The sequence below is a fragment of the Echinops telfairi genome, unplaced genomic scaffold (assembly GCF_000313985.2).
Source record: "Echinops telfairi isolate 266 unplaced genomic scaffold, ASM31398v2 ScPeMD7_7472;HRSCAF=8510, whole genome shotgun sequence".
In the NCBI taxonomy this organism is placed as follows: Eukaryota; Metazoa; Chordata; class Mammalia; order Afrosoricida; family Tenrecidae; genus Echinops; species Echinops telfairi.
Genome location: NW_022111376.1, coordinates 2723801 through 2740068, shown reverse-complemented (window position 1 = coordinate 2740068; position 16268 = coordinate 2723801). Strand labels below are relative to the sequence as shown.

At 59.2% G+C, this 16268-nt stretch overlaps 2 protein-coding genes across 3 annotated transcripts; one reads left to right on the top strand and one right to left on the bottom strand.

The window, feature by feature from the left end:
- Positions 1-2192: 2192 nt before the first annotated feature.
- AVPR2 (arginine vasopressin receptor 2) lies at positions 2193-3936 on the top strand. Of its 2 annotated transcripts, none has more exons than XM_045285561.1 (4): positions 2193-2244; positions 2425-2533; positions 2651-3288; positions 3600-3936. In XM_045285561.1, exons 2-4 carry the CDS (start codon positions 2509-2511, stop codon positions 3852-3854), a joined length of 918 nt encoding a protein of 305 aa, XP_045141496.1. In that variant the 5' UTR covers positions 2193-2244; positions 2425-2508; the 3' UTR covers positions 3855-3936. The 2 variants fall into 2 exon arrangements, with proteins under 2 accessions (XP_045141496.1, XP_004717657.1); XM_004717600.2 differs by having other exon boundaries at positions 2651-3517.
- A 226-nt stretch (positions 3937-4162) lies between these two features.
- On the bottom strand, positions 4163-16049 carry ARHGAP4 (Rho GTPase activating protein 4). The gene is made up of 21 exons (XM_045285483.1): positions 15983-16049; positions 12734-12941; positions 12486-12648; positions 12337-12399; positions 11985-12167; positions 11422-11550; positions 11115-11336; positions 7871-7972; positions 7585-7776; positions 7416-7500; positions 7229-7256; positions 7031-7130; positions 6644-6704; positions 6479-6556; positions 6271-6405; positions 6082-6187; positions 5767-6000; positions 5382-5690; positions 5140-5208; positions 4962-5061; positions 4163-4566 (listed from the first exon to the last, which is right to left on the bottom strand). Exons 1-21 carry the CDS (start codon positions 16047-16049, stop codon positions 4363-4365), a joined length of 2838 nt encoding a protein of 945 aa, XP_045141418.1. The 3' UTR covers positions 4163-4362.
- Between the last annotated feature and the right edge of the window lie 219 nt (positions 16050-16268).

Genomic DNA, 16268 nt, shown 5'->3' with positions numbered 1-16268 from the left:
CTGTGGCCCCGCCTGCCACTTGGCACTAGAAAGACCTGCATTGGGGACACCCCCCCAAACCACCCCCCACCCCCGAGACAGCAGGGAAACCCAGACTGCAGGAGCAGAGGGACCCAGCACTGTGTGGCCAAGGGCTGGTTCTGGGCAGAAAAACCAGAAGGAAATAGTGGCCCTTGGACCCCAGAGGCTGGCCCCATGCTCCAGAAGGTTCGGCTCTAGCTTGCAGCCAGGCACTCGTGTGACAAAGAACCTCGCAATCTTCATGTCTGTGTGCCTCAGAAAATCCTTCCTGTGCAACCCCCAGGGATCCTGGGGTCCTTGGCCTCCGAGGTGGGCCCCTGCAGGGTAAGACACATGCAGGATTTGTCCTGGGGGGACTTCTTCCCAGGGCTCAGTTTACCCGTGAGTCTGCTCTGCTATGCCTGCGGACTTTGTTGCCTACCATTTTTGTTGCTGTGGATGGCATGAGAAAACCTTTCATTCTCTTTGATCATAATCTCCAGTGGCGACAGGGGTGCTGTGCCCCTGGAAATGTATGGGGAGTCTCCCACCAACCTCCAGGTGGGTCAGCGCAGCCAGCACGAGAGTGCACATCTGTGTTTCTGTGCATATGTGTGTGGTGTATGTATGTATGACCTCTGTGTGTGCTCTGATCCCACACTGGGTGGGGCAGGACACGGAAGGGTGCCATGCCTGCGTTCATGTGGTATGCATGTGCATCCATGGACATGGTGTGTTTTGTGTAGATGTGCAAGGGTGTGGTGTGTATACATGCACATATGTGTGGTGTACGTGTGTATGCTGTGGTGTGTACACGTGGGTATGATGTGCATCTATGCATACCATGTGTATTGTGTACAGATGTGTGTCAGTGGTATGCTGTGGGTATGTGTATACATGTACATGCTGGGTGTGGGGTGTGTATAAACACATGTGGGAGTGTCATGTATGCATGTGTAAATGCTGTGGGGGTGTTCACATACACACTGTAAGCTATGTGTATACATGTATGTGCTGTAGCTGGGGTGTACTTGTACATGCTATGTGGAGTGCTGTGCGCATGTATATGCTGTGGGGGTTGGGTGTATATGTGCTGGGTGTGGCATACATCATGTACATAATGTGTGGTGCATGTACTGTAGGGGGGGTGCATGTATGTAATACTGTGGGGAAGAGGTGTGCATGTACATGGTAGTGTGGGTGGAAGGGGTGCATGTACATGCATGTGCATGCTGTGGTGGTATACACATGGACATGATACTGTGGAGGGGGGTGCCCATGTGCATGCTGTGGGGTGGGGTGCACATTTACGTGGACACGCTGTGGGGGGGTGTCAAGGGGCAGGGGGTAGCTGAAGGTTCTGGGAGGGAGGAGTGCTGGCAACGGGTTCAGGGAGAGGCTGTTGGGTCCCTGGCCTTTGGGTTGACCAAGAAGACGGACAAACAGGAAGGCAGGCCAGTCTCTGACTGGAGCCTGCCCATGGGCGGGCTGTACTGGCCTAGGTTGAACCCTGAACCAGCCCGACCTGCAGGGAGGAAGGGCTGGAGGGGAGAGGAGGGGGAGTGGATAGGGAGAAGTGGGGCCCCTGGGGCTGGGCTGGGAGAGGAGAGGGGAAGGATGGAGCACAGAATCTGTGTGCTCAAGGGCATGAGAGCCAGCCAGCCATTCCTGGAAATGGGCCTGCCTCAGGCAAGCTCCGGAAGCCCCTGCCTTCGAGACAGGTAGCTGCAGGCGGGTGAGGGAGGTGGAGGGTGGGGCTCCTGCTCCCGCTGGACCTTGGTGAGGAAGGCAGATCTCAGGGGTACATTAAGCCCTGGCTGGGCCCCTGCCCCCCTTCCTGTCCTTCCTCTCCGGCCAGGCCCTAATTGAGGAGAGGGAGGGGCTGATGGCCTGTGAGGGGGATTGTGTCTTCGCTCCGGGACGCACAGGGCTCACTCTTGGATCCAGGGAAGGCCATGGGGTCCTGGCCTCAGTTTCTCTGCAGGTGGTGAAAGGCCCCAGGATTGGAGAAAGGGAGTCTGGGGTTGTGGATGGGACAGGCCTGGCCAGGGCACTGCAGGCCAGGAACTGATTTCCCGGTGGCCCAGGAGGGAGGGTGGGGGAAGGGGGGGCGGGGCCGGGTAGGAAGTCCCCCTTTAAGCAGGTCACTCCCAGAACTGGGGCGGGGCTGAGTCACAGTGCAGATCAGAGAACAGGGCCATAGTGCTACTGCCAGGCCACCCAAGAGCTGGGGAGCCCAGTCAGGTGAGGGGGACTGGGGTGGCCAGGGACCCAGGAGGGTGGGGGCTAGGAGTGTCTAGGCCCACCACAGGCCTCACTCACGGGCCCGGTCTGGGTGGGTGCTGGCGCCGGCTGGTCGCCCTGGTGTCCATCAGTCCGTCCATCTCTGCCCATTTGTGGCTCCCATTCCGTCTCTCCTGACAGCCCCCAAGCCCACACAGGCCCCTATTGGCAAGCACTCTGACGGGCACCTTCCAAAGGTGCTCAGAGCTGACCCTGTGACCCAACATGCTCAAGGCTTCCCCCACCTCGGGTAAGGTGCCAGCTGGTGAGGGGGTTCGGCGAGGGCATGGCCCTGAAGGCAAACCCACACCCACCTCGCTTCCCAGGTGATTCTAACTCCACCTTTTCTCTCTCCACCCCTGACCAGCCGAGCCTGGGGCCCTCTCCCCCCCCAGGGCCCCTGGCAACAGCAGCACGGAGCTGGAGCCCCGGGACCCGCTGCTGGCCCGGGCGGAGCTGGCTCTGCTCTCTACTGTCTTTGTGGTGGTCGCTGTGAGCAATGGCCTGGTGCTGGGAGCCCTGGTGCGGCGGGGCCGGCGGGGCCGCTGGGCGCCCATGCACGTCTTCATCAGCCACTTGTGCCTGGCTGACCTGGTAGTGGCCTTGTTCCAAGTGCTGCCCCAGCTGGCCTGGGATGCCACCGACCGCTTCTGGGGACCGGATGCCCTGTGTCGGGCCGTGAAGTACCTGCAGATGGTGGGTATGTATGCCTCCTCCTACATGATCCTGGCCATGACCCTGGACCGCCACCGTGCCATCTGCCGCCCCATGCTGGCCTACCGCCATGGCAGCAGCGCACACTGGAACCGACCGGTGCTGGTCGCCTGGGCCAGCTCACTCCTCCTCAGCCTGCCGCAACTCTTCATCTTCGCCCAGCAGGACGTGGGCACTGGCGTCCTGGACTGCTGGGCCCGGTTTGCCCAGCCCTGGGGCCTCCGCGCCTATGTCACCTGGATCGCCCTGATGGTGTTCGTGGCCCCGGCCTTGGGCATCGCCGCCTGCCAGGTACTCATTTTCCGGGAGATCCATGCCAGTCTGGTGCCCACAGAAAGGGCTGGGGGACGGCGTGGCGGGCGCCGGCTAGGTGGCCCCAGCGAGGGAGCCCGGGTGTCGGCAGCCATGGCAAAGACTGTGAGGATGACGCTGGTGATTGTGGTTGTGTACGTGTTGTGCTGGGCGCCCTTCTTCCTCGTGCAGCTGTGGGCAGCGTGGGACCCAGAGGCGCCTCTGGAAGGTGGGTGCAACCACATCCCACGCCCAGCAGGGGGCCCTGTGTGCACCCAGAGGCCCCTGAACCGCCGCCTCTACCTCTCCAGGGCCCCCTTTCGTGTTGCTCATGCTGCTGGCCAGCCTTAACAGCTGCACCAACCCCTGGATCTACGCCTCCTTCAGCAGCAGCGTCTCCTCAGAGCTGCGCAGCCTGTTCTGCTGTGGCCGGGCACGTGCCACCCCCAGCCTGGGGCCCCAGGATGAGTCCTGCGTCACAGCCAGCTCCTCCCTGGCCAAAGAGCCATCCTTCTGAGGAGCCCGTGGGACGAGGGGGCCCTCGGGGTTGGGCCAGTGCCCTGTGAGACCTTCCTTCCTGGCTTCTGGGGGGCCCTCCAGCCAGCCCTCTGCAAGTCCCCCTTCCTCGCTAATAAACTTCTGCTCGTATGCTTGTGTGGTGAGGGTCTTCTTGAGGTCTGGTCAGCGGGTGTATGGGGGTGGCACCACAGAGACAGAAGAAGACTCCCCCATTACCCCCCCCAAGATTTTGGCGCCGCTCTTGAACACACCAGGTTCCCCACCCTCGAATGCCAGAGGGACCACCAGTGCCAAATCTGCTGCCCATGCCCACCTGCCCAGCCCCCCACCGCCCACAACAGAGCACTGACTGGCATGGAAGAATCACAGGACCTTTATGAGTCGTGGCAGCTCCCCCACATTTCCCTCCCACAGGGACCCAAGCCAGTGCTGGGCCACCAGGGAGGGGCGGTCACTGGGAACAGCCTGTGGCCTTCTCTGCACCGAAGGGCTGACTGGGAGGGGCAGGGAGAAGCAGGTGGGTGGGAAGAGTGAGTTTCAATCAGCCACTGGCACTCATCGTGGTTTGCTGACCCAATCAGGACCCTGAGGACGGGATGCCGAAGGGGAGGCTGGGGAGGCTGGGGCTCCAGGGCTGTGGGGGGAGCCCTTGCTCTTGCTAGGCCTGCTGGAACTGGGCGACAGGGGCCCAAGGCCCTGGCGGACGGCAGCCTTCCCCAAGAGCTCCTTGAACACCGAGTCCATGGTTTGCGCCACGCTCTGGGGAGACAAGGAAGGGCTCACTCTCACCCGGGGCCTCCAGAGGCTGGGAAGTACGGTTCCTCTGGCTAGCCCCAGGCTCTCCTCTGGTTGCATCCACACCTTCCCAGTCTTGTCCTCTTCTCTGCCCCACCCCTCCTCCAGTGTCCCCAGGGCCCAGCTCTGACTCGGAGCTTGATCCCAACCATGGAAGCTGGGAGGTAGTGCTGCTCCAACCTTTCTCCATCTGTCCCTGCAACTCTGGGTGGCCCTGGCACAGCCAGGCTGAGGGCCTTTAGTCCCCTCATCCCTGTCCCTTTGCCCCCTTCTTATCCCTCCTCTCCCCCAGCCCCCCACTGGCGGGGCAGGGTGCGAAGACCCATTCAGCGGTGAGGGAGCATTGTACAGCTCTGCACCTTGTCTACATCCACCTGTCGGTCTGGGGAGGCTGGGACAAGGCAGTGTCGTCTGTACCCCGAAGTGCCCATGGTCTCCAGTGGTGTGCTCGCCTCTGGCCTGTAGGACACTAGAAGTGAGGCTCCACGTCTCCCCCCAAAGGGCCCCTCTTCACCTGCCCACTCCATTGGGTCTCACCGATTGCTAGACTCCACACCGCTGTCCCCTGCGGCCTGCAGCCCTTGACCTGCCAGAAGTTTCTCTGCCCTGGGGTCAGAGTGGGCTGTCAAGAGCACTGGTTCTCAGCCGGACCCATTGGATCTGACACCGGCGGGTGGGGTGGGGGGCGCAGGCACTTTGGAGAAGAGCTGGACACAAGCCCCCGCCCTCCTGCCCCTGGACTGTTGCGTGAGAGGGCAGGCCAGGGAGGCCACACTCACCTGGCGGGCAGCAAGATGTACCTGTGGGGGATGAGTCCTCGTACGCCCCCACACTCGCCTCGCCACCAGTCGTCTGAGGCTCGGGCGTGTAGCCGCAGTACGTCCCCCTTCTGGAATGTCAGCTCCTGGGCCGTGCGGCCCGTATAGGCAAAGCAGGCCACTGCCTCCACTACCCCCTCCTGGTCTGGGGGGATAACAGGGCCTTGGGAGGGGTTGGAGTGAGCACTGGACTGGGAGTGGGGACCCTCCGCCCCATCCTCACCATCCTCCTGCTCAGTCTCCCCTGCCACGCTGTCCAGCTGTCCATCCCTATCCGAAGCAGATGACCATGAGTAAGGTGGACCCCAGCCCCATGGGAACCCCCCACCTGGCACAGCGGGCATACCCTAAACAGCTGGTAGAGGGTGGGGCCATGCACTTCTCGTAGACGGGCCCAGGCAGCTCGGCCAGGCCCGGGAAGTGGGCCATGGGTTGCATGATGAGGGTCTGCACCAGGCGGTTCACCCGGCCCTGCAAGGCCACGGGGTCCTGGTCCGCAGGCACGGGCAGCAACGTTGGCCCAAAGCACACAGCCAGGTTGTAGGGGTCCATCATGTTCTCGTCGCTGTACTGGGCCAGGCTGCGGACCAGCAGGGTCACGGCAGGAGCACCCATCCCCACCTGCCCACCATCCCTGGGTGCCCTTGCCCCCAATACTCACTGGTTGAGGAAGGTGAAGAGATAGCGCAAGACCACCAGGATGGGCCCAGGCAGCCTAGCCAGAAGGCGACCCACGAGTTCTGCCTGCTCGGTCGTGTCCTCCAGCTCTGTGGCCATGGAAAGAGGCATGGGAGTGGGCCCCAGCCACTGCAGGTGGTCCCCATGCCGCCCAGCTTGGGCCTGCCCTCACCTGCGGAAGCCAGCAGCTCGCTGAACAGATCTGGGGGGAAGAGGGGAGCCTCCAGGCTCCGGAAGTAGAGCTTCAGCACTCCGGCCACGGAGTCCAAGTCTTGGGGCCCACAGCCTTCCACCAGAGGGTCCTCCCCTATGGAGGTAGGGGCACAGCTCAGAGCCTGCTAACGTTCACACCCACCTACCCCACCCGCCGGCCTCCCCACCTCTCTCAAAGGCTTCCCGAATCTCCGAGATGCGGGGCTGGGCGCCTGACACCCGGAAGACGCCTTCATGCTGGAGGCCTGTGGGGAGCACAGGGGCTGTGGGCGTGGGGACTGTGTGCTGGGCTGGGGGGGCAGGGAGGGGGAGTGCTAGGGCCGCACCCTTACCATTGAGGTTAATGAAGCGGATACAGCTCTCCACTACCAGGGGCACAGGTTGGCCAGAGCTCTATGGGCACAGAAGGCGTTTACCTGGCACAGCCAATCTTTAGGGCATAACGACCCTCCACCCCCCTCTGGAGAGCCTTAGTGGCAATGGTGGCTGACGCACAGGGCCACTAGCCACGAGGTCGGTGATTTAATCTCATCAGCCGCTCCTAGAGAAAGAGGGGGTCCTGTGCTCCCACAAAGATTGAGAGCCTTGGAAACCCCCTCTCAGAGTAGGAATGGACTTCATTGACGGCTGTGGGTGGGGCGAGATGAGGATCAAGGGGGCCACAGGAAGCCATCTGACTGGGGCAAGTGGGGATGGAGGCATGAGAAGCCAGCGGGCACCTGGATGAACTTCTCCATGTTTCCCCCGAAGAGCTTCTGGTTGTACTGCGAGCAGGGGCGGGGGTGACGGTTCCTCTGGGCTCGCTGGGAGCTCTGAACCCTGTAGTGAATGGAGGGCCTGCAATTCTGCCCGGGGCCACTGGAGACCCAGAGCCAGAAGGCTGATGCAGCTAGGAAGGGACCTTGTACCCAACTCACCGGGGTTCCTTGCGCTCCTCTTTGTCCCCTGGAAGGAAAAGATGTTGGTTAGCTGCATAGAGGGAAAGGCCAAATACCTTGCTGGTCTACTTCCTACATGGTCATCAACCTCTCTGGGCAGGAAGGAGCAAGGGTTGGGGAAAGGAGGGGCAAGGGCAAAGCTGGGGATGGGGTGGAGCAGGCCCACCTCGTTGGACAGCCTCCTGCAGTTGTTCGTGCTTGGCCTGTAGCTTGGCAAGGACACTCCGGCCACTCAGATACTCCTGCAGCTTCTAGAAAGGCTGAGAGTCAGCCCACATGCAGCCCCACCCCCCACCCCCAGCTCCCTGCCCACCTGGCCCAGCCTCCCCTCCCACCGCAATGTAGAAGGTCTCTGTCTCCTGCTGCTGGCCACGCCTGCGCCCAGCCTGCCGGCTGCCTGGGTCTGAGCCCGTGGACTTGAGGGACTCTGTGGAAGGACTGGCCTGGAGCGAGTCGAGCATGTCCCCATCATCCGATCCTACCAGTTCTAACAGAGCCTGCAAGGTGGCTTTCAGCGTCTTGTTTACCTGGGGAGGAGACAGCATAAGGGTGGGAGGCCAGAGGAAGCCGAGGAACCTGGGAGGGAGGCCAGGGCAGAGAAGGGGTCCCCAGCCCTCACACCTCCTCCGTTTCAATGGTCTGCCGGCTCAAACGGCTCCGGATATTCTGGGCCCTGGGCAGTACCTCGTCCCACAGCTCCGCCTCAGCCTGGATCTCAGCCACCTGCAGGGGACCAGGGTGCCACGGGTTATTTCACCGGGTCCTGACAACTAGTATCTACTGGAGAGACTTGACGGTGGAGACCCACCGGAACTGTAACCCTCAAAAGCCAGGTAATGTCCGTCACAGACTGAATGGGCAGGCATGGGGTCAGAAAGAGAACTGGCATCCTGATGAGCCTCAGAAACAGGAGGTGAGAATACAGTCCATGTTCTCGGCAACCAGCAAGTAAAAGTGAGGGTCAAACCCCACTGAGGGAGATGAGTTAGCTTCAGAGCGAGGAGGGCAATTCCTACTTGCTGAGATCCAGATGTGACAGCTAAAAACATTTACAAATTTCCCAACTTAGAATAGACTAGAACCCATTGGATGGTGTTCATCAAAAGGGGAGATTCCACAGTGTGTGATTTGTGTCTCTGAATCTCAATAAAGCTGTTAATCACAAAGCCCGGCCAGCAGGGTGGCTGGGGCCTGAACCAGAGAGGGCAGGCCAACCAGATAAGGCAACTGCTCATTTACATTGGCCAAAAATTGCTTTCCCTGTGGTCAAGGGGCACAGCTCACCCCGTGGACAGAGCAGGAACAGGAAATGGCTTCCAGAAGTGAGACTTCCTCTCCTGAATCCTGAGAGATCTGACACACACCCAGCAGGCCAAGCACCCTCTCCTGCACTGCCCTCTCCTCACTCAGACCTGCATGCAGCAGAGAGCAAGCAATGGGTTGGACCTGTGTGCATGTGTGTGCGTGCATTGTGTAGCCAGCTATCAGCTGGCTTTGGTATTCTCCTGTTGGACGTAAATAGTGTCACAGAGCCTTGGCATCAGTCAAAGCTACTCTGACCAGTGAGTGTGACTGACCTGGGCTTCTTTGCAAAGCACAGCTTCAGGCGCACTTCACTCCTTGGAGATCAGATGCATTCCGCCGCCCCTGATGGGACTGCCCACCCTACCCAACAGCAGGCCACCCCATGGGAGACCCTGCACAGCTCTGGCGTTCAAGATCATCGGTGGATGTATCTCCCAGCCCTCTCACTCCACTGTACTCCCCTAAACTGGCAGCCAACACGGGGTGGGAGTGGGGGTGTCTCCCAACCAAAGAGCTGAGTTCCTGCCAGGCAACCCAAGGAGAAGTCCACTGAGTGACCAAACCAAAAAATCAACTCACTACCATCAAATTGATGCCGACTCGCACTGACCCTGTAGGACAGGGGAGGGCTGCCCGCGAGTAGCTGAGATTTTAATTCTTTTTACTGGACTAGAAAGTCCCGTCAGAGCAACTGATGATTTCAAACTGTTCACCTTGTGTTTAGCAGCCTAACGCTAAACTACTACACCCCCAGGCCTCCTTCTGAAGGACTTGGAGCATCGAAATAGCTTCTGAACCGTCAGCCAGCAGCTGAGAACTGGAAGGAAGTGGAAGGAAGTTCTCAAACAAGAGAGATCAAAGCAAGGTTTAAAAAAAATTAACGAGCAGCAAGAAAACAGCGAGTGTAGGAAACAGAGGGGAATAACAAGAAAACCAGCGAAATGACGGCGGCACCCTAACTGCCCATCAGGGACAACTGGATTAACAGACTTGGGTGCAGACCCCGGGAAACTCTTCATGACCTATACGGAGTGAAGTTACTCCGTCACAAAGGCACACAGACTGGAAACAGCTTTTGCTGCTGGTTACCAGGGGTGGTCAGGGAGGCGGGGCTAGAGGCTCAAGGGGAGGTGTGTGTATGTGTGTGTGGGGCTGGCTGGGGTGAACCAAAAGGAAGATCAAAAAACATGGGGTGAGGTCTGACAAGTTGATGACCTGAAATGTAAGCCCCCACCTGATGCCCAATAAAAAGTTGTATTTAATTTTTAATATAAGGATTAAATTTTGTATATAAATTTTACTATAAGGATTAATATTGTATACAACAACAAAGGTGACCATTTTGAGAATATTTGAGAAGCTACTGCTTTCAGAAAATAAGAGCCAAAGGCTATTTTAAAACAGGAACTCAAAGAACAAACCCGACCTCCCACAAGTAAAACCATGAAAGGGGGAAACACAAGAAAGATGGAAGATAGAGGTGGAAACCCCTCTGAGAGAGAAACCAGCCCAGAAAATGAGAGAACCACCCCAGGAGGTCAGCAGTGGGAATTACTGAGAGAGAGAATCACTTGAAAGGGATTTTCAGCCTTGAACCCTAAACCCTGTCACACCGTCAATGGTTCTAGTGAGAGAGAACACCGACCTGATATCTGGGGGACCCCACAGGATGGCAGAGAAGCTCAGCACTCAACCAATCTGGCTGTGGGTCTGAGTTAGTGAGCAGCATACAGAAAGTGCCACTCCCTTTCTAAGGGAAGGAAGCTATTCATTCCCGAGACAGTGTTGAGAGGAAACATAAGAAGAGCACCAGGCTCAGCTCTGAGTGAGCTTGTTGTCATCACCACTTAAACACTGGTTGTCGGCTCAAAAAATGCTGGGCTGACTTGGTTGAGAGAAGGGAAAGCAGGGGTGGGCGGATGAGGAGAGGGCGATGGTAGGCTGCAGCAGGGTGTCTGCAGAGCACAGCGGCTAGATGGGGGAGTGGGACCCAAGAGCGGGGCGAAGCTGGGTACCAGTGGAAGCGTGGATCCCATTGCCTTTCAAAACCACGTGCTTGCTTTAAGCAGACCAAAACATAAAGGAAACAAAGAAAAGTGCAGGTCGCTCCAGTGACGCAGCCTGTAGCCCAGGCCAGATCTGATGCCTAGCACAAGAAACCGGGCGCAAGAAAGAGGCTGCCTGATTGCATCTTGCTGTGTGTGTGGTTGACTGGCCCCTGAGCTTCCTATGAGCAACTGAATTACAACGTACTGACAGGCTGAAAGAACAGGACACCCATCTGCGTACACCCTGCACCTAGCATAAAGATGTGCATGTATCTCCAAAGATGCTGAGCACTGGTTTGGTTGTATCTGAAACTTTTCTCTGTTCCTGTCCTTTTAAAGCAGTAAAGCCTACTGTGGCAGTAACCCCTCCAACTCCCTTGGGTTTTTGGAAGCAGATTGCTACGCCTTTCTCTCAAGGGGCTTCTGAGTAGAACTGACCCTCTACTCTTCTAGTCAGCAGACAAACCTCGGGGACTCCTGTCCCTTCGCCCAACAGGGAGCCGAGGCCTCACCTCGTCCCCTTCGTGGGGCTGGTAGTCGAAGCGCAGTGGGGGACAGAAGGCAGTGGCATGCAGCTCCAGCACCTTGGCCTTGTCCCCTGGGGGGTCCAGTGCCTCCACAGCCTCTTCCAGGCTGCCCAAGCCCTGCAGTTGGGAGGCCTGCGTGCGGCTCTCGGCGACCGTGTAGCTCCGGAGCAGCTGGCCTAGGGCCAGGTGGAACCCTGTGCCGCAGCACTGGGGGAGGAAGGAAGGAGACATCTGGTGGTCCTAGGGCATGCTCTCGGCCCCGGCTCCGGCCTCCCAGAGCCCCAGGACTCACATCCATGAGGTCCAGCACGTCCTGCAAGTAGTAGTTTCTAACGGCTGCGTTCACACTGGCCAGGCTGAGCAGGTACTCGTTCCGAGCCTTTGTGCACTTGACCTTGTGCTCCAGGTACTTGGCCTGCCGCTGCCCACACAACCAGCTGGTGAGTGTCCAAGGCCACTCACAACATCCACCCTCCCTTTCCCCCGAGGGCAGCCATACTGTGACATGCTATGGGGTCCTCCTCTTGTCTTGACCTCCCCGCCCCTTCCCATGCCGTGGGACCACACCGGCTCCCGCACCCAGCCCCGGTGAAGGTGTGACCACACTGCAACCAACCAAGGGCAAAGGCCAGAGAGGAAGGGACGGGTCCTCACAGGCTGGCAGCACTGATGGCAGCAGCCAGGGAACACTTGACAATGTCCGATACCCTCTCTGGTCGATGAACCACAGACAGTCTTTCTCCTCCCATGCAGGGGGTGGGTGCTTTCTTAGTCAGTGCTCCCCAGCATTCTCCCCTCCTCACAGCCCCCAGAGCTGGAGACAGGCAGACCAAAGCAGGTACCCTCCAGACCCACCTTCTCCACCAGCCGCCCGCCCTTCTTGAAGGAGGTTTTCCGGCACGGCCCTGCCTCGCTGACTGCAGTGGTGCTGGCTGTGGTGCTCCGGCCTGCTCTCTTCTCCTCCTGGCGCTCGGCTTCCCGGAGCTTGGTCTTGGCGTTCACGCTTTCTGAGCGGTACACCTGGTAGGTCTTCCTGGCCTGGGAGAGAGGCCAAGGCCGAGCCACTGCTGCTGAAGTGCACAGCTTGGCCAGCCCTGATCCGGGAGACCCTGCCCCTGCCCCTGCCCCTGCCCCTGCCCCTGCTCCTGGCCCTGTTCCCTGCCCCTGCCCCTGGCCTGGCTTGCTGCCCCTGCCCCTGGCCACTCACCGTCTGCAGCTCCGAGACCACCTCCAGGAGCTCCTCCTGTAGCTGCTGGGCCAGCTCCCTACTCTGGAGGCGAGTTGGCGGGAGGAAGCATGACCACCTGGCCAGATGCCCCTGCGCCCTCAGTCTGCCCTCCAGACCGGGGTCCCTACCTTCCTGACAATGCGCCCCGTGTCCTCAGCCAGGTAGGTCAGACGCTGGACCAGGGGCCCGGCCAGCACCTCGCTGAGGGCTGCGCTGTCCCGGCTCTGCTGCCGGGTCTGCTGCAACAACACGGCCCAGCAATGCAAGGGTGACAGGAGGGACGGCTCCTTCCTGGGGACAAAGAGGCACTCAGACCAGCCGTCTCGGGCAGGCTCTAGCCCAGCACCCGACCCCCTGCCCCCAGCACAGCATCTACCGGAAGTTTTGGAGTTCTCGGCTGCCGCCTAGGCGGCCTCCTCGGCTGGAGAAGCGCTCAGCCAGCTTGTCCAGGCCTCGCGAGTACTCGAGCTCCACCTCTGCGCGTCTCCTCATGAACTCCGCCAGCTCCTGCACCAGCTCCCGTCGTAGGTCCCCCTGCAGCTCCAGGCAGCGCAGCTGCTCACTCAGCTGCCAGCGGATCTCTGCTGGCAAGTGGCAGGAGCTCAGTGGAGGTGGAGACCCCAGATCCCCTGGTCCCGTCCACCCGGAGGGCTGTGTGGTGGCCTGAGAAAAAGCTAGGCTGAGAGGGGAGCACCTTAGTTGTACACACACACACAGACACACACACTGCCACCATGGAGTTGACCCTGACCAGAGCAACCCTCCCCAGGGTTTCCGAGGCTGTCAGTCCTTCTGGAAGCAGACAGCTTCCTCGTTCTGCCTTGGACTGCTCAGTGGGTTTGAACCACGGACCTTGCTAGCAACTCAAAGTTTACCCAATGGTGCCACCTGGACACCTTGGGCTAGAAAAGGCTGAAGGGAAATGGCTGAAGAGGGTGGGGAAAGCAACTCCGGCCCCCATGCAGCCCTCTCTCTTTTTGACTTCTCCTTGGACCCTGGGAAGCCCCGCTTTCATTGCTGCCACTTCCTTCCCTTTTGGTGCCCAGGACCTCGGCCAGGCGGTAAGGGCAGGGCGGCAGCAGGCAGGCTGTTGGAGCTTACCCCCTCTCTCCCACAAGAGAGCAGCCTCAAGGGCCCACAGCGGGCATGCTGACACCTTATCGCCTGTTTGATTTGGCAACGCTGCTTTCCCCACTCAGATGTGAAGCGTGTGGGGGCAACCAACACTCCCTGTCCACCAGGAGCAACACTTGATTTCCTGTCTGCTCGTGGCCCTGCCCAGTGTAAGCAAGGCATTGGCCATGTCCCTGCTCTCCTGGAGATAAGCAGCAAGTGAATGTCGGGAAGCCATGTGCTATCACACAGAGCGACATCCAGGCAGAGCTGGTGCAAGTGGCAGAGGGAGCCAGTGGAGGTGGGGCGTGGGTGGCTAGGACGCCACTGGGGCTGGATCAAGCAACTGGAGAGGCTGTGGGGACAGATGGTGAAGGGCCTGTGACTAGGGAAGGGCTTGGGCTAGACTCTGAGTGACAGGGGAGCCAAAACCCAGAGCCATGTGACTGGGTTCTGCTTTCCAGGGGTAGAGGTGGGGATCCCTCCAGAGTCCTGTTAGCAGCTACAGCAAGAGCCCAGGTACTGTCCTGGGCGGAGGCATAGGGTTCAACCACAGTTGGAAAGAACTCCCCTGGGAACAGTGATTCCTGGGGCCCGAGGGGGTAGGGTGTCCCGATGGGTTTCCTGCGAGATCAGGGTGATGAGGGGGAGACCGGATGCCCACGGGGTTGAGGGCAGTTGGTCTCTCTCCCTGACTGAAGCCTCTGGGGTCAAGCTGGGTAGATGGGGTGGTGGCTTCCTGTCACTGACCCCAACAGCAGGCCAGAGCCATGGATAAGGGAAGAGGGAACTCCTCAATTTCGGGAACCAGTTGGAATGGGTTTTATGTCAATTGAAACCACACAAATCTTATTGGAGTTAAGGTGAATTATATTTCACTCCAAGAATGGTCGAAGCAGCTCCCCGCACCTTCTGCCCGGAGCCAGCCCAGCCCTGGCTGAGGGCTCCTTTCCCAGGAGACCAATTAAAGCGAACAAGGGTGGACCAACTGGCAGACAAAACAATGAGCTTCTGGCTCGGTGCTTACTGCAAAGGGCTACCTTAAGCCAGGCCTCATTCTGGATCAGACATGCGCACTGGCTGCTATCAAGTGTGAGCACAGATGAACTACAGCCAGACTCTGATATGGAGCCGGCGCCCCTAGCGGCAGCCAGTGAGCCTTCGCCCCCTACGGAGCCACCACGAAGCTCCAAGTTCCAACAGAAGATTGGCTGAGAATGCAGCTCTTCCAGGACCACCCCGCCCCCACCCTCAGCTCACGGCCTTTTGGCCACCTCACCTTTTCCTTTTTTGGTGGCTATTATTCTATGTCTCTACATCACAAAAGCGGTCCGAGGACAGGGACTGGCTCGCTCTTTTTCACCAGCCTCTCAGAGCCTGGGACAGAAGAAATAGATACTGTCGTATGGAAGAGGAGCCCAGATGGCATAGTGGTTCCATGTTGGACTAACTGCAAGGTCAACAGTTCAAAACCACCAGCCACTCCGCAGAAGCACAGGGCTCTCGAATTCTGTGGACATACTCTCGGAAAGTCACAAGGGCACTTCCACCCTGTCCTATAGGGTATCTAGAGTCAGAATTGGACTTGATGGCAGTGAGTTTGGTTTGGTCAAAGGAGGGACAGGACCCACACGTTTGAATTCATGGCTGGGACTTGTGCCCTGCTGACACTTCCTGTGAGTTGATGTGAAGCCTGGCTGGGCCGCCCTTTAGGAAGTGGGGGTTGGGCTTTTCTTCTTGAGCAGGGGGGATGGGGAATGGAGGCCAAAATCTTTGGGGCCCCAGAGCAGGCTCACACACATATGTATGTATCCCTCCTGACAGCTTTGGGAAGCAGGATAGGACTAGCATGTTCAACTGAGAAATGGTGAAATCAGAGCTTGGAGAGCTGGCTGGTCCTATGTAAAGTCACCTCCCCTCTCACTGCCTCTGCCAATCAAGCCAGCTGTGTGGGTACAGGAAGTCACCGCACCTCTCTGAGAGACCTAGGGGGCCTGCCTCCTTGGATCATGGCAAGAGATGGGTGCCACCTTTCCTTTGAAAAAGTTACCCCGCCCAGAATAAGGTCCTAAGAAGCTGTGGACTAGGGATTGCTCAAGCTGATTTGCCTGAGATTTGCATGTTCATCCAAACCCAGAGATCTTCTGTCAGAAGGCCATACTCCCTCACTGCCACTGCCAGCAGGGTCAATGGGATCCATTTTGCCCTGGCTGGGATCGCCTACTTTCGGAGTGGCACCTGGGCACACTTCCCTGCCCCTCCTTCCCTGGGCCGCAGCAAGCCCCTGGGGTAGATGCAAAAAGGCCCGAGAACACAAGCAAGGAAGAGGGGGCAGTGGGTCATCACTTCAGAGATCTAGGATGGCGGAGAGGTCAGCAGGAGCTGAGAGTCCCTCTCCTTCCAGCCATCCTAGACCCCGGGGTTTAGCGGCTGGGGGCCTCTCCCGGGGTTCACGCGACCCCAACACTTTAGAAGGGAAGGGAAGGGGTGGCAGCGCCTGGGGCCTTCTCACCTTTGACTTGTGACTCGTACTCAGTCTGCTGCCCCCGTTCCCTGCGCAGTTTCCCGTGCGCGGCCATGGCCGCGCCGTCGATCCCCACTGCTCCCACGCGCCTGAGATCCGAGATGCTGGGACCTCTGGCTCCTCGCTCAAGTGGCTTAGCACACCAGCTCCGCCCCCACCGTCAAGGCTCCGCCCCTGCACCCCGCCTTGTACTGCTCCCCACCCCCAGAGGAGTCCCTGCTCAGGCCTGGCCTTACCCCTCTGTCTCACTGGGGCTGAAAAAGTAAGTTAACAC

Bases quoted from the DNA above. Each gene is read 5' to 3' on its own strand.
- AVPR2 (XM_004717600.2), top strand. From the start codon at position 2,509: ATGCTCAAGGCTTCCCCCACCTCGG. The intron at 2,534-2,650 runs GTAAGGTGCCAG...ACCCCTGACCAG, and splicing joins CAAGGCTTCCCCCACCTCGG to CCGAGCCTGGGGCCCTCTCC. The intron at 3,518-3,599 runs GTGGGTGCAACC...CTACCTCTCCAG, and splicing joins CCCAGAGGCGCCTCTGGAAG to GGCCCCCTTTCGTGTTGCTC.
- ARHGAP4 (XM_045285483.1), bottom strand. From the start codon at position 16,049: ATGGCCGCGCACGGGAAACTGCGCAGGGAACGGGGGCAGCAGACTGAG. The intron at 12,168-12,336 runs GTGAGTGGCCAG...CCTCTCTCCCAG, and splicing joins TGGTCTCGGAGCTGCAGACG to GCCAGGAAGACCTACCAGGT. The intron at 6,406-6,478 runs GTGGGGAGGCCG...CTACCTCCATAG, and splicing joins TCGGGAAGCCTTTGAGAGAG to GGGAGGACCCTCTGGTGGAA.